Source organism: Hordeum vulgare, chromosome 2H (assembly GCF_904849725.1).
Source record: "Hordeum vulgare subsp. vulgare chromosome 2H, MorexV3_pseudomolecules_assembly, whole genome shotgun sequence".
Taxonomy (NCBI): Eukaryota; Viridiplantae; Streptophyta; class Magnoliopsida; order Poales; family Poaceae; genus Hordeum; species Hordeum vulgare.
In genome coordinates this window covers 645,706,348-645,728,588 of record NC_058519.1, presented here as the reverse complement: position 1 = coordinate 645,728,588, position 22,241 = coordinate 645,706,348, and the positions used below count along the sequence as shown (strand labels likewise).

Below are 22,241 nucleotides of genomic sequence, written 5' to 3'. Positions count from 1 at the left end.
CCGGAGAACTCTTCTACCTCTTCGTCTCTCTTGCTGGATCAAGAAGGCTGAGATCATCGTCGAGCTGTACGTGTGCTGAACGCGGAGGTGCCGTCCGTTCGGTACTAGATCGTGGGACTGATCGCGGGATTGTTCGTGGGGCGGATCGAGGGACGTGAGGACGTTCCACTACATCAACCGCGTTATTTAACGCTTCTGCTGTACGATCTACAAGGGTACGTAGATCACTCATCCCCTCTCGTAGATGGACATCACCATGATAGGTCTTCGTGCGCGTAGGAAATTTTTTGTTTCCCATGCGACGTTCCCCAACAGTGGCATCATGAGCTAGGTTCATGCGTAGATGTCTTCTCGAGTAGAACACAAAAGGTTTTGTGGGCGGTGATGTGCGTTTTGCTGCCCTCCTTAGTCTTTTCTTGATTCCGCGGTATTGTTGGATTGAAGCGGCTTGGACCGACATTACCCGTACGCTTACGAGAGACTGGTTTCATCGTTACGAGTAACCCCCTTTGCTCAAAGATGACTGGCAAGTGACGGTTTCTCCAACTTTAGTTGAATCGGATTTGACCGAGGAGGTCCTTGGATGAGGTTAAATAGCAACTCATATATCTCCGTTGTGGTGTTTGCGTAAGTAAGATGCGATCCTACTAGATACCCTTGTTCACCACGTAAAACATGCAACAACAAAATTAGAGGACGTCTAACTTGTTTTTGCAGGGTATGCTTGTGATGTGATATGGCCAATGATGTGATGTGATATATTGGATGTATGAGATGATCATGTTGTAATAGAAATATCGACTTGCACGTCGATGGTACGGCAACCGGCAGGAGCCATAGGGTTGTCTTTATACTAACGTTTGTGCTTGCAGATGCGTTTACTATTTTGCTAGGATGTAGCTTCAGTAGTAGTAGCATAAGTAGCACGACAACCCCGATGGCAACACGTTGATGGATGATCATGGTGTGGCGCCGGTGACAAGAAGATCGTGTCGGTGCTTTGGTGATGGAGATCAAGAAGCACGTGATGATGGCCATATCATGTCACTTATGAATTGCATGTGATGTTAATCCTTTTATGCACCTTATTTTGCTTAGAACGACGGTAGCATTATGAGGTGATCTCTCACTAAAATTTCAAGACGAACTCCCCGACTGTGCACCGTTGCTACAGTTCGTCGTTTCGAGACACCATGTGATGATCGGGTGTGATAGACTCAACGTTCACATACAACGGGTGCAAAATAGTTGCGCACGCAGAACACTCGGGTTAAGCTTGACGAGCCTAGCATGTGCAGACATGGCCTCGGAACACACGAGACCGAAAGGTCGATCATGAATCATATAGATGATATGATTATCATAGGTATGCTTACCACTGAAACTATACTCAACTCACGTGATGATCGGACTTGAGCTAGTGTAAGTGGATCATGAACCACTCAAATGACTAGAGAGATGTACTTTTTGAGTGGGAGTTTAGCGAATAATTTGATTAAGTTAAACTCTAATTATCTTGAACATAGTCTAAGTCCACTTTGAATATATTTGTGTTGTAGATCATGGCTCACGCGACTGTCATCCTGAATTTTAATACGTTCCTAGAGAAAGCTAAGTTGAAAGATGATGGAAGCAACTTTGTAGACTGGGCTCGTAATCTTAAGCTAATCTTACAAGCTGGGAAGAAGGATTATGTCCTTAATGCTGCGCTAGGAGATGAACCACCCGCTACGGCTGATCAGGATGTTAAGAACGCTTGGTTAGCACGTAAGGAGGACTACTCAATAGTTCAATGTGCAGTCTTGTATGGCTTAGAACCGGGACTTCAACGTCGCTTTGAGCGTCATGGAGCATTTGAGATGTTCCAGGAGTTGAAGTTTATCTTTCAGAAGAACGCCCGGATCGAGAGGTATGAGACCTCCGATAAATTCTATGCTTGCAAGATGGAGGAAAACTCGTCTGTCAGTGAACATGTGCTCAAAATGTCTGGGTACTCAAACCGACTAGCTGAACTGGGGATTGAACTCCCGCAAGAAGCTATCACTGACAGAATCCTTCAATCACTGCCGCCAAGCTATAAAGGCTTTGTGTTGAACTACAACATGCAAGGGATGAACAAGTCTCCCGGCGAGTTGTTTGCGATGCTGAAAGTCGCAGAGTCTGAACTCCGTAAAGAGCATCAAGTGTTGATGGTGAGCAAGACCACTAGTTTCAAGAGAAACGGCAAAGGCAAGAAGGGCAATTCGAAGAAGAGCGGCAAGCCTGTTGCCAATCTGCCGAAGAAACCCAAGGCTGGACCTAAGCCTGAAAAGAGTGCTTCTATTGCAAGGGTATGGATCACTGGAAGCGCAATTGCCCCAAGTATCTGGCAGATAAGAAGGCGGGCAAAGAAAAATCAGGTATATTTGATATACATGTTATTGATGTGTACTTAACCGGCTCTCGTAGTAGTGCTTGGGTATTTGATACCGGTTCTGTTGCTCACATTTGCAACTCGAAACAGGAACTGCGGAATAGACGAAGGCTGGCGAAAGACGAAGTGACGATGCGCGTAGGAAATGGTTCCAAGGTTGATGCAATCGCCGTCGGCACAGTGTCACTTCAGCTACCATCAGGATTAGTGATGAACTTAAATCATTGTTATTTAGTGCCTGCGTTGAGCATGAACATTATATCTGGATCTTGTTTATTGCGAGACGGTTACTCTTTTAAGTCAGAGAATAATGGTTGTTCTATTTCTATGAGTAACATCTTTTATGGTCATGCACCGAATGTGAGAGGATTGTTCATATTGAATCTTGATAACGATACGCATATACATAACATTGAGACCAAAAGAGTCAGAGTTAACAATGATAGCGCCATATTTTTGTGGCACTGCCGGTTAGGTCATATTGGTATAAAGCGCATGAAGAAACTCCATGCTGATGGACTTTTGGAGTCACTTGACTTTGATTCACTTGACACGTGCGAACCATGCCTCATGGGCAAGATGACTAAGACTCCGTTCTCAGGAACAATGGCGCGTGCAAGTGGCTTGTTGGAAATCATACATACCGATGTGTGTGGTCCGATGAGCGTGGAGGCACGCGGCGGATATCGTTATTTTCTCACCTTCACTGACGATTTAAGTAGATATGGTTATGTCTACTTGATGAAGCACAAGTCTGAGACATTTGAAATGTTCAAGCAATATCAGAGTGAAGTGGAAAATCATTGTAACAAGAAGATCAAGTTCCTACGGTCTGATCGTGGGGGTGAATATCTGAGTTTCGAGTTTGGTGCTCACTTAAGACAATGTGGAATTGTTTCACAGTTAACACCGCCTGGAACACCACAGCGTAATGGTGTGTCCGAACGTCGTAATCGTACTTTAATAGAGATGGTGCGATCTATGATGTCTCTTACTGATTTGCCGTTATCATTTTGGGGCTATGCATTAGAAACAGCTGCATTCACTTTAAATAGGGCACCATCTAAATCCGTTGAGACGACACCATACGAACTGTGGTATGGCAAGAGGCCAAAGTTGTCGTTTCTTAAAGTTTGGGGATGTGATGCTTATGTCAAAAAGCTTCAGCCTGAAAAGCTAGAACCCAAAGCGGAAAAGTGCGTCTTCATAGGTTACCCAAAAGAGACAGTTGGGTACACCTTCTATCTCAAATCCGAGGGCAAAGTGTTTGTTGCTAAAAACGGAGCTTTTCTCGAGAAGGAGTTTCTCTCGAGAGAATTGAGTGGGAGGAAGATAGAACTTGACGAGGTTGTCGAACCTCTCATCCCTCTGGATGGTGGCGCAGGGCAAGGGGAAACCCCTGTCATGGCGACACCGGTTGAGGAGGAAGTTGATGATGATGATCATGAAACTCCAGTTCAAGTTTTTGTCGAACCACGCAGGTCAACGAGACCACGTGCTGCTCCAGAGTGGTATTGTAATCCCGTCTTGTCAATCATGTTGTTGGACAACAATGAACCTGCAAATTATGAAGAAGCAATGGTGGGCCCAGATTCCAACAAATGGCTAGAAGCCATGAAGTCCGAGATAGGATCCATGTATGAGAACAAAGTGTGGACTTTGGAGGTACTGCCTGAGGGCCGAAAGGCTATTCAGAACAAATGGATCTTTAAGAGGAAAAGGGACGCTGACGGTAATGTGAGCGTTTATAAAGCTCGACTTGTGGCAAAGGGTTTTTCACAAGTTCAAGGAATTGACTACGATGAGACATTCTCACCCGTAGCGATGCTTAAGTCCGTCAGAATCATGTTAGCAATAGCTGCATTTTTCGATTATGAAATCTGGCAGATGGATGTCAAAACGGCGTTCCTTAACGGTTTCCTTAAGGAAGAGTTGTATATGATGCAACCCGAAGGTTTTGTCGATCCTAAAAATGCTGACAAGGTGTGCAAGCTCCAGCGATCCATTTATGGACTGGTGCAAGCATCTCGGAGTTGGAACAAACGCTTTGATGAGGTGATCAAAGCATTTGGGTTTATACAAGTGGTTGGAGAATCTTGTATTTACAAGAAAGTGAGTGGGAGTTCTGTGGCGTTTCTAATATTATATGTCGATGACATATTACTGATTGGAAACAACATAGAGCTTTTGGAGAGCATAAAAGGTTACTTGAATAAAAGTTTCTCTATGAAGGACCTAGGAGAAGCTGCTTACATTCTAGGCATTAAGATCTATAGGGATAGATCAAAACGCCTGATAGGACTTTCACAAAGCACATACCTTGATAAAGTTTTGAAGAGGTTCAAAATGGAACAGTCCAAGAAAGGGTTCTTGCCAGTTTTACAAGGTACGAGATTGAGTAAGACTCAGTGCCCAGCAACTGATGAAGATAGAGAGCATATGTGCTCCGTCCCCTATGCTTCAGCCATAGGTTCTATCATGTATGCGATGTTGTGCACTAGACCGGATGTTAGCCTGGCCATAAGTATGGCAGGTAGGTTCCAGAGTAATCCAGGAGTGGATCACTGGACAGCGGTCAAGAATATCCTGAAGTACCTGAAAAGGACTAAGGAGATGTTTCTCGTATATGGAGGTGACGAAGAGCTCGCCGTAAAAGGATACGTCGATGCAAGCTTTGACACAGATCCGGACGACTCTAAGTTGCAAACCGGATACGTATTTATTCTTAATGGGGGTGCAGTAAGCTGGTGCAGTTCCAAGCAAAGCGTCGTAGCAGATTCTACATGTGAAGCGGAGTACATGGCTGCCTCGGAGGCGGCTAAGGAGGGTGTCTGGATGAAGCAGTTCATGACGGATCTTGGAGTGGTGCCAAGCGCACTGAATCCAATAACCTTGTTCTGTGACAACACTGGTGCCATTGCCTTAGCAAAGGAACCACGGTTTCACAAGAAGACCAGACACATCAAACGATGCTTCAACCTCATCCGCGACTACGTCGAGGGAGAGGACGTGAATATATGCAGAGTGCACACGTATCTGAATGTAGCAGACCCGCTGACTAAACCTCTTCCACGGCCAAAACATGATCAACACTAGAACTGTATGGGTGTTAGATTTATTACAATGTAATTCACATGGTGATGTGAGGGCTAGATTATTGACTCTAGTGCAAGTGGGAGACTGTTGGAATTATGCCCTAGAGGCAATAATAAATGTAGTTATTATTATAATTCTTGTATCAAGATAATAGGTTATTATCCATTCTATAATTGTATTGAATGAAGACTCATTTACATGTGTGGATACATAGACAAAACACCGTCCCTAGCATGCCTCTAGTGTTTCGGGCATCACCGGTAACATACCGGGACCACCGGGACCACCGAAGGGGGGCAACGACCCCGGGAGGTAAGGTGGGCCAAGTGGGGGTGGGAACCAGCCCCTAGGTGGGCTGGTGCGCCTCCCCAATCAGCCCATGGCGCAAGAGAAAGAAAAAGGGGGGGCAAACCCTAGGCCAGGTGGGACTAAGGCCCACCAGTGGGTGCGCCACCCCCTCCTCCCCCTCTGGCCGCCGCACCACCCATCTGGGAGGGCTGCCGCACCCCCTAGGGTGGGAACCCTAGGGGTGGCACCCCCTCTCCCCTTCCCCTATATATAGTGGGCACTTTTGGCCTTTGGAGGACACAGTTTTCTCTCTCTCTCGGCGCAGCCCTGCTCCTCTCCCTCCTCCTCTCTGTCGGCGCTTGGCGAAGCCCTGCCGGGAGACCTCGTCTCTCCACCAACACCACGCCATCGTCTTGCTGGACTTCTTCCCCAACCTCTCCCTCCTCCTTGCTGGATCAAGGTGCGGGAGACGTCACCGGGCTGCACGTGTGTTGAACGCGGAGGTGCCGTTGTTCGACACTAGATCGGAATCGCCGCGAGTACGACTCCATCAACCGCGTTCTAGCAACGCTTCCGCTTAGCGATCTTCAAAGGTATGAAGATGCTCTTACCCCTCTCTCGTTGCTGGTCTCTCCATAGGAAGATCTGAACATGCGTAGGAAATTTTTGAATTTATGCTACGTTCCCCAACAAAACCCGGGACTAAAGGACTACCACGTGGCCTGCCGTAGTGGGGCGACCGTTGGCATACCTCTTTAGTCCCGGTTGGTGGCTCAACCCGGGATTAATGGCCCAAACAGTTTGCATCCTGCGTCGTTTCGGGCGATGAAAAGCACGAACCGAAGCGTACAGTCGCCATTTCTCTGTTCTTCTTCTCTCTCGTGTCGCCCTCTCTGTTCTTCTTCTCTCTCGCGTCGCCCTCTCTGTTCTTCTCCTCTCTTCTTCCCTTCTCTTCTTTCACCATGCCAACTATCTTTCGTGAGGTGGCCGTGCATGGCGCGACGAAGCTCCTTGTCATGTACACGAACCTGAGCACGAAGGTGTCGTTTTTCCTTCAACAGTTGAAGGAACGATGGTTTAACCATGCACCGGATCATGAGAAGTTCTTCGGGCTTGATCTGGAGTACACGACCGATCAACGTGGTGTCGCCGTCATCCAAATATGCTTCGCGACCCATGTCTTGATCTTCCAATGGGCGAAGTAAGTTTTGAGGCTTTCTTTGATCCAAGATAATCCCTCCCCTAGGGTCACTACTCCCACGTTCACATGGATTTTGTGTATTTGTGTATCTGATTAAGTAGCGTAGTAGATTTTGTGTATTTGTACATTTGATTTAGTAGTGTAGTATGTGCGGAATACATTTGATTTAGTAGTGTAGTACATTTGATTTAGTAGTGTAGTACATTTGATTTAGTACTGGAATACATTTGATTTAGTAGTGTAGTACATTTGATTTAGTAGTGTAGTACATTTGATTTTGTGTATTTGTACATTTGATTTAGTAGTGTAGTACTTTTGATTTAGTAGTGTAGTATGTGTGGAGTACATTTGATTTATTTGTGTTCATTTATAATTCACATTGGATCGAATTTTGTCAATCCGAAAAGACTTAGTTTGTAGTTTGGATTTACTAGTTAACAAGCTTTCTTTTGTTTGCATATTATGCATAATGTCCATAATCTATCATAGTGAATTCCACGTATAAGTTTATTTGTTTCTATCATAGTTTGTTCCCTTCAAATAGGTGTAGTGAAACATGTTTCCTTATTGCATGCAGCAGTAGGTTCATAATCTATCTCTAGGTTCCATTGCAGCAGTAGGTTCATAATCTATCTCTAGGTTCCATTGCATATGTGCTATATGAATCCTAAAGATAAGTTTCTCTTTAGTTGTAGTGAAACATGTTTCCTTATTGCAGCAGTATGTAACATTTGGTCCATTTTAATTTGTTTCTATTGCAGGAGTGACAAGCATTGTCCAGGACTCATGGAGTTCCTTCGCAGCGACGTCACTTTTGCTTCCGTTGACATAAGGAACGACAGGTTGAAGATGAGGCACAGCTTCGGTATTGAGATACCAACTGGTTGCCTCGTTGATATCCAAACGATATTCAAGCTTCAACATGACAGGACTTCGATGGCTCGTATGGCAGTTGCCTTGATCGACGATTCATATGCTGATATGAAGACCAGTTTCCCAAGGTCTCAGCACAGACTTTGGGAGAAGGGCCCACTTGATGATATCAACATTGAGTATGCAGCAAAAGATGCATATGTTTCATACGAGTTGTACCGCAGGATTCGACTCGTCAACTATGGCCAGTGTCACCTATATCCCCTCGAGGAAGGTGGACATTCTGATTCAGATGATTCAGACGAGTAGTGTTCTTAACGTCGAACACTTGTATATATATCTATTGTAGCTATTATTATGTACTGTTTGGACTAGTATCATGTACTTCTTGGACCAATTTATATATGTCTAGTTTCTGTTTGTGCCATTATAGTTTCCAAATTTGAATGGTTTAGCCCTTTCTAACTTCATTTGCTACTTTTGAATGGTTTAGCCCTTTCTAACTTCATGGTATCATGCATTTCGACAACATATATATACAAAAAGTCTTCAGTTCAAATAAGTTCAAAAAATGAAATCCCTTTTGTAACAGATCTGTTTTTGATTAAAACAATCACTTCTCCTTCTTCTCCTTGTGCTAGATATTGGTTATGCACTAGGGAAAGTAGGAGTAGCGACCATCATCGACGGTTGAAAAATCAGGTGAGCTAGTGTCCACCATATATGAGAGAAGAAGAAATCCCTTTGTGATGTGCCTTTGAATGGTGCATTTTGAACACACAAAAAGTATGGAGTTCAAATAAGTTTAAAAAATGAAATCCCTTTGTAAGAGATGAGTTCTCGTTCGAAACCCTGCTACTTCGAGAGAGATTGTCAGTTTTGTACACGAAGTGCATCCAGTTTTTGACGTAGTCCTCTCAACTTTTTAACACATGTTATGTGGGTGAAATTATTATAGCATGCCAACTTTCAACATTTTCAGAGTTCATTTGTAGTGCTTTTCAATTTCAGGGTAAACTAGCTCAAAAAAAAAGTAAATGCAAGAAATATACCAAATGAAGTCAGAAATTGTTGAAATTTTGTGATGTGCCTTTGAATGGTGCATTTTGAACACATAAAAAGTATGGAGGTCAAATAAGTTTCAAAAAAATGAAATCCCTTTGTAAGAGATGAGTTCTCGTTCGAAACCCTGCTACTTCGAGAGAGATTGTCAGTTTTGTACACGAAGTGCATCCAGTTTTTGTCGTAGCCCTCTCAACTTTTTAACACATGCTATGTGGGTGAAATGATGATAGCATGCCAACTTTCAACATTTTCAGAGTTCATTTGTAGTGCTTTTCAATTTCAGGGTCAACTAGCTCAAAAAAAAAGTAAATGCAAGAAATATACCAAATGAAGTCAGAAATTGTTGAAATTTTGTGATGTGCCTTTGAATGGTGCATTTTGAACACATAAAAATTATGGAGTTCAAATAAGTTTAAAAAAATGAAATCCCTTTGTAAGAGATGAGTTCTCGTTCGAAACCCTGCTACTTTGAGAGAGATTGTCAGTTTTGTACACGAACTGCATCTAGTCTTTGTCGTAGCCCTCTCAACTTTTTAACACATGCTATGTGGGTGAAATGATGATAGCATGCCAACTTTCAACATTTTCAGAGTTCATTTGTAGTGCTTTTCAATTTCAGGGTCAACTAGCTCAAAAAAAAGTAAATGCAAGAAATATACCAAATGAAGTCAGAAATTGTTGAAATTTTGTGATGTGCCTTTGAATGGTGCATTTTGAACACACAAAAATTATGGAGTTCAAATAAGTTTAAAAAATGAAATCCCTTTGTAAGAGATGAGTTCTCGTTCGAAACCGTGCTACTTCGAGAGAGATTGTCAGTTTTGTACACGAAGTGCATCCAGTTTTTGACGTAGCCCTCTCAACTTTTTAACACATGTTATGTGGGTGAAATTATTATAGCATGCAAACTTTCAACATTTTCAGAGTTCATTTGTAGTGCTTTTCAATTTCAGGGTAAACTAGCTCAAAAAAAAGTAAATGCAAGAAATATACCAAATGAAGTCGGAAATTGTTGAAATTTTGTGATGTGCCTTTGAATGGTGCATTTTGAACACATAAAAAGTATGGAGGTCAAATAAGTTTAAAAAAAATGAAATCCCTTTGTAAGAGATGAGTTCTCGTTCGAAACCTTGATACTTCGAGAGAGATTGTCCGTTTTGTACACGAAGTGCATCCAGTTTTTGTCGTAGCCCTCTCAACTTTTTAACACATGCTATGTGGGTAAAATTATGATAGCATGCCAACTTTCAACATTTTCAGAGTTCATTTGTAGTGCTTTTCAATTTCAGGGTCAACTAGCTCAAAAACAAATAAGTAAATGCACGAAATATAACAAATGAAGTCAGAAATTGTTGAAATTTTGTGATGTGCCTTTGAATGGTGCATTTTGAACACACAAAAAGTATGGAGTTCAAATAAGTTTAAAAAATGAAATCCCTTTGTAAGAGATGAGTTCTCGTTCGAAACCCTGCTACTTCGAGAGAGATTGTCAGTTTTGTACACGAACTGCATCCAATCTTTGTCGTAGCCGTCTCAACTTTTTAACACATGCTATGTGGGTGAAATGATGATAGCATGCCAACTTTCAACATTTTCAGAGTTCATTTGTAGTGCTTTTCAATTTCAGGGTCAACTAGCTCAAAAAAATAAGTAAATGCACGAAATATAACAAATGAAGTCAGAAATTGTTGAAATTTTGTGATGTGCCTTTGAATGGTGCATTTTGAACACACAAAAAGTATGAAGTTCAAATAAGTTTAAAAAATGAAATCCCTTTGTAAGAGATGAGTTCTCGTTCGAAACCCTGCTACTTCGAGAGAGATTGTTAGTTTTGTACACGAACTGCATCCAGTCTTTGTCGTAGCCCTCTCAACTTTTTAACACATGCTATGTGGGTGAAATGATGATAGCATGCCAACTTTCAACATTTTCAGAGTTCATTTGTAGTGCTTTTCAATTTCAGGGTCAACTAGCTCAAAAAAAATAAAATGCAAGAAATATACCAAATGAAGTCAGAAATTGTTGAAATTTTGTGATGTGCCTTTGAATGGTGCATTTTGAACACACAAAAAGTATGGAGTTCAAATAAGTTTAAAAAAATGAAATCCCTTTGTAAGAGATGAGTTCTCGTTCGAAACCGTGCTACTTCGAGAGAGATTGTCAGTTTTGTACACGAAGTGCATCCAGGTTTTGACGTAGCCCTCTCAACTTTTTAACACATGTTATGTGGGTGAAATTATTATAGCATGCCAACTTTCAACATTTTCAGAGTTCATTTGTAGTGCTTTTCAATTTCAGGGTCAACTAGCTCAAAAAAAAGTAAATGCAAGAAATATACCAAATGAAGTCAGAAATTGTTGAAATTTTGTGATGTGCCTTTGAATGGTGCATTTTGAACACATAAAAAGTATGGAGGTCAAATAAGTTTAAAAAATGAAATCCCTTTGTAAGAGATGAGTTCTCGTTCGAAACCCTGCTACTTCGAGAGAGATTGTCAGTTTTGTACACGAAGTGCATCCAGTTTTTGTCGTAGCCCTCTCAACATTTTAACACATGCTATGTGGGTGAAATGATGATAGCATGCCAACTTTCAACATTTTCAGAGTTCATTTGTATTGCTTTTCAATTTCAGGGTCAACTAGCTCAAAAAAAAAAGTAAATGCAAGAAATATACCAAATGAAGTCAGAAATTGTTGAAATTTTGTGATGTGCCTTTGAATGGTGCATGTTGAACACACAAAAAGTATGGAGTTCAAATAAGTTTAAAAAAAATGAAATCCCTTTGTAAGAGATGAGTTCTCGTTCGAAACCCTGCTACTTCGAGAGAGATTGTCAGTTTTCTACACGAACTGCATCCAGTCTTTGTCGTAGCCCTCTCAACTTTTTAACACATGCTATGTGGGTGAAATGATGATAGCATGCCAACTTTCAACATTTTCAGAGTTCATTTGTAGTGCTTTTCAATTTCAGGGTCAACTAGCTCAAAAAAATAAGTAAATGCACGAAATATAACAAATGAAGTCAGAAATTGTTGAAATTTTGTGATGTGCCTTTGAATGGTGCATTTTGAACACACAAAAAGTATGGAGTTCAAATAAGTTTAAAAATGAAATCCCTTTCTAAGAGATGAGTTCTCGTTCGAAACCCTGCTACTTCGAGAGAGATTGTCAGTTTTGTACACGAACTGCATCTAGTCTTTGTCGTAGCCCTCTCAACTTTTTAACACATGATATGCGGGTGAAATGATGATAGCATGCCAACTTTCAACATTTTCAGAGTTCATTTGTAGTGCTTTTCAATTTCAGGGTCAACTAGCTCAAAAAAAATAAGTAAATGCGCGAAATATAACAAATTAAGTCAGAAATTGTTGAAATTTTGTGATGTGCCTTTGAATGGTGCATTTTGAACACACAAAAAGTATGGAGTTCAAATAAGTTTTAAAAAAATGAAATCCCTTTTTAAGAGATGAGTTGTCGTTCGAAACCCTGCTACTTCGAGAGAGATTGTCAGTTTTGTACACGAACTGCATCCAATCTTTGTCGTAGCCGTCTCAACTTTTTAACACATGCTATGTGGGTGAAATGATGATAGCATGCCAACTTTCAACATTTTCAAAGTTCATTTGTAGTGCTTTTCAATTTCAGGGTCAACTAGCTCAAAAAAATAAGTAAATGCACGAAATATAACAAATTAAGTCAAAATAACAAAAGAGATAATAGTTTGGATAGTCAAAATTATTAATTATGTAAATAAAAAATAGTTTTGCATTATTTATTCAATTTGAAACACTTTTCATTATCATAGTTTTGTCAAATTCTCAAAGATGCAAAAAGAATTTTTAATAAACATAGTTTTTAATTGAAAATAACAAAATAGATAATAGTTTGGATAGTCAAAATTATTAATTATGAAAATAAAAAATAGTTTTGCATTATTTATTCAATTTGAAACACTTTTCATTATCATAGTTTTGTCAAATTCTCAAATATGCAAAAAGAATTTTTAATAAACATAGTTTTTAATTGAAAATAACAAAATAGATAATAGTTTGGATAGTCAAAATTATTAATTATGAAAATAAAAAAATTGAAACTATATTCGAGATCATTGAGAAAATTCAACCTAAATTCTCATTTGAATTTAGATTGAATTTTCCCTATAATTTCTAATATAGTTACAATTTTCAATGAGTTTAGGCCCGTAAGCCTGCTTTAGAGAGGAGCTCGATGGAGAAGCTGCGACGGGGCTTATAAACAAGTGTTAGTCCCCCTCGCTGGGCGAGGTGGGTCTAAACTTATCGTGCAGCCGAGGAGAGTCTTTAGTCCCGGTTGGAGCCATGCCCCGGGACTAAAGACCCCCTGCTTCCCGCCTCTTGGTCTGCCCGAAAAGAGGCCTTTAGTCCCGGGTCGTGGCTCCACCCGGGACTAAAGGGGGTCTTTAGTCCCGGCCCGAGCCATGCACCGGGACTATAGATCCACCTATATAAGCGAGACTTCGAAAATTTCCAACCCAATTCGTCCATTTCTCGTTCTCCTGCCCGGCACGGCACAACGACGAACGTAACCGACGCCGTCAGGCTGCCCGTCGTCCTGCTCGCCGTCGGTCGTCCTCCTCGCCGCCGCGCCGTCCTCCTCGCCGTCGCGCCGTCCTCCTCGCCGCCGCACCGTCGGGCCGTCCTCCTCGCCGTCGGGCCGTCCTCCTCGCCGTCGCGCCGTCCTCCTAGGCGTCGCGCCGTGCTCCTCGCCGTCGCGCCGTCCTCCGTGCCGTCCTCCTCGCCAACACTCCGGCCAGTAAGCCCCCCGCCCCCTCCTCCCCAACACTCCGGCCAGTAATATTTAGGAAGAAGAAAAAGGAGAAAAAGGAGAAGAGAAGAAGAAAAAGGAGAAGAAAGGAAGAAAAAGGAGAAGAAAAGAAGAAAAAGAAAAGATTTTTTTTGTCATTTAATTCCTATTGTTATTAGGTTTGTGCTAGATTATTAGGGTTAGTAATATTTAGAATTAGGTTAGGGTTACAAGAAGAAGAAATATGAACAAAAATAAGAAAATAAGATTAGGAAAAATGAAAATAAGAAGAGGAGGAGAAGAAAAGAATAAAAAGTGTATATTGTATAGTGTATATGCTTAAGTGTATAGTGTATATAGTGTATAGTGTATAAGGAGAGGAGGAATTTTGCTATAATGTATATAGTGTATAGTGTATAAGAAAAGAAGAAAAGAAGAGGAGGAGAAGAGAAGAAAAGAAGAGGAGGAGAAGAGAAGAAAGAAGAGGAGGAGAAGAAAAATGAAAATAAGTGTTAATAGTTTAATTTTGCTATTGTATATGCTTAAGTGTTAATAGTTTATTTTTAGCAAGAAAATTAATAGAACTAGTTTATTTTTTTAGTTCATTTTACGATGTCTGTCCCGCATCCTCGTCATCGACTCGGCGGAGGACACCTGCTTGATCAGAGGGGCCCTGTCCGGGACTGGGCTCCGCCCGGCTGGTATTGGGAGGTGCTACCTTCCGGGGGGCGTAGGTTGGTGAGGAGCCAGCCCGTCGTTGACCCGATCCTTGTTTGGTGGCGGTCGTGTGGGCCAGTGAGGGTGCCGAGGCTTCCGGACACCGCGGAGGTGGTACGTCACCGTGTCAGCGAGGAGGATGAGCACGTCCGTCGCTACATGGTTGCGTTGGAGGGCGGGTTCGAGCATACCTGGCAGGTTCTTCGGGGATCTCACTGGAGCTATGATCCTGTGATGGTTCCTTCTCTATGGGTGTCCACCGCCCGCGCCGATACCCGTCGGGCGCTACGGTTCTAGATGTATTAGTGATGCTATATGTATGATAGTATTCGAGGAGTATTAATGATAATATTCGACGATGTACGGACAAAAGTGATGATGTATTAGCTTATAATTGAATGCATGCTAATTTGAATACTACTTTATTTTACGATTTGGTTTTGCTTAGTGAATGCTCAAATTGGAAATTTACTCCTACTTTGAATACTATGCAGAAATCTAGGAGTCTCAAATTGGAAAAGTACTCCTACTTTGGTTTTTGGTACAAAGGTTAAGAGAATCCTTTTTTGCAGAACTATGGACCCACATATCAGGAACCTCGAAGAGGAAGAACTTCTGGAAGATATAATCAAAGACGGCCCCGACGTTGAACCAGCTGAATCTCCGTCGTTATATCTAAACCAGGACGTTGGAATGGAGGTCGAGCGACACGAAGATGAAGCCGATGGGGCAGGAGATAGGTCCAATGACGGAGAAGGTGATAGCTCCACTGATGGAGAAGCCGGTGAAGAGGAGAAATCCGGCAAGGTATACATATGAAGTTCGACAATCACTTGTAATATGTGAAAAATATTGGAGATAGCTCTATATTGTATACATATACATTCATTTGACAAATGTTTCTCCCTCTTAGGCCTCCACATCGAGCAAAACTACGAAACGAGGCCCGACTAGAAAGTTGGATGCACGGACGCATTACACATTTGAGGTGATATTTCCTACGGGTGAACCCAAGCTTCCTAAGAATGCTGCTGACACATTCAAGAAGCAATGCGGAGTTCTCGTTAGGGATCACGTCCCGATCAGCGTTCGGGAGTGGAACAAGCGCAAAGGGGCAGCCGATAGTGACTATGTCGCCGAAAGGTACAAAGATAATCTTTGGAATGATCTCATGTCACATTTCAACCTGCCAGAATGTGAGAATGAAGACGCCGCAGACAAACTGAGGGCCAAAGTCAAGCAGTGGACTCTGAAGAAGATGGCCGAACTGTTCCGTAGCTGGAAGAAGAAGCTATGGAAAAACTATCTGAAGACACAGAAAGTGCCAGTATTCGAGGGGTATCTAGCCAAGCAGGCGAATCACTGGAAGGCATTTCAAGAGTACAAGGAGTCAGAAGATGCCAAGGCATTATCAGAAAAGAACAAGATAAATGCCGACAAGAAGATATATCACCAGAAGCTGGGGCCAGGGGGCTACGAGACTGCCATCCCAAAGTGGGATAAGAAAGAGCAAGATCTGATAGATAAAGGCGTCGTACCTGAACCACTCCGCGATGATTGGGAATTGAGAGCAAGAAATTGGTTCCTTGCGCATGATGGGTCGTACAACGAAACCACAGGGGACCTCATCTGCAATGACAATCTTAGGATACCCAGGGAGAATTGGAAAAGGATAGTGAAAGAAATTAAGGAGGGAAGAAGAAAGTTCACTGCAGATAGTGAGAAAGATTTGCTCACACTGGTCCTCGGCAATGACGAACATGGAGGACGAACGCGAGGCTTCGGTCCTTCTTACCCGTGGTGGCTTGGGTTTCCAGAGACCAAGACACTTACACAAGCTAAGAGAGAGCAAAGAAGCGGCAGCAGGATGAGGAGAATGACAAGTTCAACCAGTAGCTTGCCAGGATTAACGAGCAACAGAAGCAGATTGATGAGCTTAGAGGAGTACCGCGCCAGGAAGATCCTGCAGTTGATATTACCGGCGCCCCATCTAAGCGGAAAAGCAGCGTGGCTGAATCTGATGCCTCGCTCGACGATGAACGAAGAATGATAGAGGGCAGTCCCGGCTACCCCGTGGATGGAATCAAGGAGTCAACATCATGTGAACTCCATCAGAAATACAAGAACATGTCCATGAAGGTGGTCGTCGGACAAGCTTTACCTTCTGGCCCTGATGCACGCTGGCATGGCCGTGAGATTCCAGCTGGCTTTGCTAAAGTCGGGGTGGATGAAATCATGGTGGGGTTTCATGATATGGAGCTCGACATGGCTGGACCCGAAGATGAGAGGACACTCGGAGAAGTACTGGGTGGAGTCATCCTATGGGACAAGAACTACATCAAGCTTCCAGGCTCGGCCCCAAGGACAACACCGCCTCCGAGTCTTCGCAGGTCACCTACACCTCCATTACCTCCAAGCCCTCCACATGACGTCGGCCAGCACAACACGAGTCCATCTCGATCACCGCCGCCGGACTTGGGTCGTCCGTCTTCGCCGCCGCCCGCACATGATACTAAGCGGAAGCGTGCCAGCAAGAACGCTTCGTCGATGATTTCTAAGCGACGGAGCTCCCCAAAGCGCAAACTGTCGCCCCTCCCAAAGGTACCTCATGCTAATCTTCCTATCAAACCTTATGATCGTACCCCCGAGGAAAACTCCAGGATAGCAAAGGAACAACATGAGGCGCATATGAAAAGGAAGGAACCCGAGCCCCGCCCGAAATACACCGAGAAGAACATAGCATGGGCAAAAGACTTCATAAATACTCCATCACGGTATGACTTACACTATAAGCCTGATGACTATACACGCACATTGCAGAAGGAAGTGAAAAATAGCAAGTCACATGCAAGTGCAAGTGGGAGCAAATCAAGTTCAACTACAAGCAAGAAAAAATCAGACGTTCCTCAGCTTGGACAACAGGCCAAACAGTCGATCCCACCCCTCAAGGTGTTAACCGAGAATGTTCCCCCTCCGGTGCAGGGGCAAGCTTTTGAAAACGCAAAGGAGTTGGCGGATGAATGTGGTATCTCGGTTGAAAATTTGCTGGCTAATTCCCAAGACGACAGGATACCCAAGGTTGTGGTAGCCCCTAAGCCACAGTTTGTCATGGGAGAGCCTTTGGTCAGCAAAGATGATCTCCCATAAAATATGCGTTACTTGCATAAATGGTACTTAAGTGAATCAAAGAATGGGAGAACGATGATCGTGCTGAGTGTCCCACAGGAGTACTACGGCCGCTCCGAAGAAATCCATATCGACTTTGATGAACTCTTCCAGATGTACAATGGCGACGCCCTCGACAAATCGCTTATGAGTTGCTATTGTCTGTAAGTTTTTCAATGCGTTGTCTACATATAACTTGTTTAGTTATTTCAATTCATTGTCTATATATAACTTGTACTCTATTATGCAGAATGAAGATTCTGGAGTGTAAAAGTAAGAGCATCATAAATATTGGGTTTATTGATCCAGATAAAATACATATAGCGACGCTAACTAATTATCCCAAGGAGACGGAGGAAAACCTTGTAAGGTTTCTAAGAGATCAAAATTTCTGTGACCACATACTGTTTCCATACAACTTCAGGTGAGGGTCTTTACTCTGTTGTGTCCATTCACTTATAAGTGTAATTGATAAGTTACTGACACACACACACATATATATATATACATGTGCAGCTTCCATTGGATTCTGTTGGACATTCAAATTGATAAGGGAATAGTTGATGCCTTCGACCCATTATCGAGACCCTTGGAACAGTTCCAAAGCCTGCAGGACATGCTCCAAGTGTAATTTTAATCATTCTTGCGCTCTATCGGTCTCTTTCGATGATTTTCTGATATATCAATTAATGAAAAACTTAGAAAATCATTATCCTTGTCGGGCAGGGTTTGGAATCGGTTCAAGTGCGTGACTCCCGGTAACTTTCCTGAGAAGCTGACCTTTAGAGCGGCTCAGGTAAGTAGTAGTATGATATACTTCTATTAATTTTCAATACATTTATGATGCTAGATTATTATTTTGATTATATATATTCCATTCTCGTAAAGTGCGACCAGCAGCCACGGGGAACGCATCTATGCGGATACTATGTTTGCGAGACCATTCGCACGTTTACCTCTGAGTTCAAGGAGCACAGATTCGACGTAAGCAATGAACATTCACACCTCTATTTTTACCCGTCATTCTTTGTTATCATGATTGATATTCATATTCATCTCCTCTTCTTATATAGCACGAGTACATGAGGACGAAGGTCCTACCAGAGCAACGCGCGATTGCTGTTGCAGAGGAGCTTGCGGGATTTTTGAGGACGGAAGCTATAGAAGACAAAGGACGATTTAGTGTAGCTAAGGGCCATTACTGATGTTCGTCCATGTAATCGAATAGACGGGCTCTAGTCCCGATAATTCAGATCTCAATATAATTGTATATGATCGCTTGTAAGATGAGTTAATCTTATATATATATATGCATAATTATTTCTATTTTAAATTATATGAAAACTAATTCCCGAACACAAAACGAGGCATCACGTTAATCTCCTGAACACCTAAACCCTAAAACCCTAAAACCCAAAAATAATTTCATTCAAAAAAAAAAGGCAAAAACCAGCAAAATCTGGAAATCTTGAGTCCCGGTCCGTGTAACGAGCCGGGACTAAAGGGCCTGCCCCTGGGGCGCTACGAGGCGCCCACGTGGAGCACCTTTAGTCCCGGCGTGTAAGAGGGCCGGGACGAAAAGGTTAGGCCTTTAGTCCCGCCCCTTTAGTCCCGGCTGGTGAACCGGGACTAAAGCCCCTTACGGACCGGGGCTATAGGCCCTGTCCCCACTAGTGCGAGTTTCCCCACTAGTGCGAGTTATCGCCTGATTTATCACTACTCGGGGGTGACCGATAAGATGATCTCTTATCTTCATCGTTTATCGTTTGGGTCAAATTATCGCTCTCACAAGCGATTTATTAGGAATCTATTGATAAATCTGGCCTATTACTAGTTGTATGTTTGCAAAAGCTATATTTATTTGTGTTTGTGGACCTTGTTATGCAATATATACTATTGTCCTATTTTGTTTATCATTATACGAGGACTCAAAGGCTAGGAATCAAGGTAACAAGTTTGTCCAATATTTTCTTGGTGTTTGAATATATCATATTTTAGTGTTGGGAACCTGAGATTTGCAAAAGATGGCGGATTAATAGTCAACGGATAAAACCGATTAGTCATCCGAGTTCCAACCAATCTCTAAATCCTCAGTTGTCCGAGACGCTAACAATAAGCAATATCCTCAACATTGTATAAAGTACACTTAGGCAAACTCATTGGTTCTGGTAGTGGTAAATAAAAATGAAGAGAGTATTCTTCTGGGATCGGGTTCAAGAGAATAAGGATTGAAATGATTATTTACGCAGTCTGATGATTATGTATTGATTTGTAGTTTCTATATATAACAGTGAATTATGTTCCTTTGTCACTTGCCAGAAGATGGTTGCATCCTAAACATGATATGAAACAATAAGGCACAATCATTTTTCATCAATAATACATACTCCATCCGTTTTAAAATAAGTGACGTAGCATTGTTTCGTATACAAACATTTTCATCAATATACTAAAGTTAGTAGGACGCCGCGTCACTTATTTTGGGACGAAGTGGGTATATGATAAGTAGGGTCTACGTATATTTATCAACTTATTATAGCAAAACATTCGCACACAAAAACTTATAGCAGTACACATACAAATACCCTGAGGTCCCGAACCCCGAAAGGCTCACACAAGATACAAATAAGAAAAGGAGGCCGAAGGTCACATTTCTCGCTTCTTCAGCTTCACCATGAGCCCATTTTTCATGCGCAGTACACAAGACATCTCGGGCTGGACCTTGAGCCCGTCAACCAGCTCCACATCGAAGTTCCACACCATTGCCGCGACAATAGTATTCATCTGCATAAATGAGATGTCCTTGCCAAGGCAAATCCTCGGGCCGGAGCTGAATGCCAAAAATTTGTGAGACGGCACGTACCGCAGCTTCTTGCCATCCTCTGAGAGCCATCTATCTGGGTTATACTCCCGGCAGTCTTTCCCCCACACGTCTTCCATTCTCCCCATGGAGTGGAGAGAAATCAATAAGGTGTCACCGGCATGCACCACATGGCCACTCGGCATCACGTCGCTGGCGACCGCTGTCTTACGCTCGATGGGGACCGGCGGGTGCAACCTGAGAGACTCCTGTAGGGCAGCTCTCATGTAGACAAGAGATTTGGTCTCCTCGGGTTCAAAGATCACCATGGTGCTGCTGCTATCGCTGGCTGCTTTCCGTGATGCGATGGGTGATAGTTCGTTGCGGATGACCGACATGACCCGAGGGTTCTGGGCGAGGTTGTAGAAGACCCATGTCAAAGCTGTGCTGATCGTGTCCCTCCCGGCGATCATGTAGTTGATGAGCGTCGCATGGAGCAAGCCATCGTTCTGCTGGTAGTCTGGATCGTCGATGTAGGAAGACAGAATGTCCACGGACGAAGGGGCTTCCTCGTCACCAGCAGCAGCATGTTCCTTCATCTTCCTCCTCTCCATCATCTCGGCAACGAACCCGCGCAGCACGGTGTGCGCTGCGGCGAGCTTCCTTTCCGGGCCGATGTTTAGCCGCCTCATCACCTTCCAGCCAGTGGCCGGCACGATGTGCCGGAACAAGGCCACCTCCATGACCGTGTCCATGGCGACAGCGGCATCCATGGGCGGCATGTCCGAGGACAGGAGGCCCGGGTCGACGCCGAAGAGCGGCGCGGCGGTTATGTCGAACACAAGCCTCGTTGTCAAAGCTTGCAGGTCGAACGGGGTCGCGGTGGTCGCCATGTGCATGAGCACCGGGAGGAGGCCGTTCTCCACCTTGTCAAGACAGCAAGCGGTCATAGTGGCAACCAACCGTGGGTTGCTCAAGACTCTCTGGGCTCTTGTGCGCTGCCGACGCCAGGGCTCTCCTTCAGTGGTGAAGAAGCTGCCACCCGCGATGTCAAAGATGGCGGCGAACTCCGCGCCCTTGGGGAAGTTTGCGTGGTTGGACGTGAAGATGTGCCGGACGTTGGCCGGGTCGCAGGTGACGAAGAACCGCATCCCGGTCCCCGGCGGGCCGGTTGCCCTGAAGTTGTGCCCTGATCCGGCGAGGACGACGGCGAGGTAGTCGTGCAAGTTGTGGAGGTTGGCGACAAGGGAGGGGAGCACGCCCACTATTGGCCAGTTTGTGGGGAGCACTGCTGGGCCCTTTGATCTACTAGACCTGAGGTACAACGTGTACATGGAAACAAGAATGATGGCGAGCGTGGAGATGAGCAGCTCTTGCGAGAATGACATAGTAGACATTGTTGTGAGTAGTGTATGGGGAGATGCTTGTGCTTTGGGTTTATGCTGCATGGACATGGCTTTGGCTCCATTTATATGGTGAGAAGTTTCCCTCGGTGGCATGCATGCAGCAGCCATGAATATGGGTGTGTTTATTAGTTAATGCTCGGGCACAAAATCTGAAAATTTGTAGTAAATGTGTGGGAGGTTTAGCGATGGCAGTTGGATGCATTAATAGAGTCAACGATGAGAGTTGCTTAACTAGATTCAGGCAATCCTTGATAGTATTACCCCAGAATGCCAAATCCCTTTTTGTTTTGGTTAAGCCCATGCTGCATTAACTAAGATGTTATAATCGGTGGAGTATGATCTATCGTGGAGAAGACAATGTCTACAATTTGGCCTTGGTGTAGACACTGTCTCTGATTAATTCGGTTTCACATATCACTATCTAGTCCATCACGCG

General features: G+C 43.5%; 1 protein-coding gene across 1 annotated transcript; it reads right to left on the bottom strand.

The window, feature by feature from the left end:
- Positions 1 to 20,094: 20,094 nt before the first annotated feature.
- On the bottom strand, positions 20,095 to 21,853 carry LOC123431180 (noroxomaritidine synthase 1-like). The gene has a single exon (XM_045115017.1). The coding sequence runs from the start codon at positions 21,851 to 21,853 to the stop codon at positions 20,246 to 20,248; it is 1,608 nt and encodes a 535-aa protein (XP_044970952.1). The 3' UTR covers positions 20,095 to 20,245.
- Positions 21,854 to 22,241: the final 388 nt, after the last annotated feature.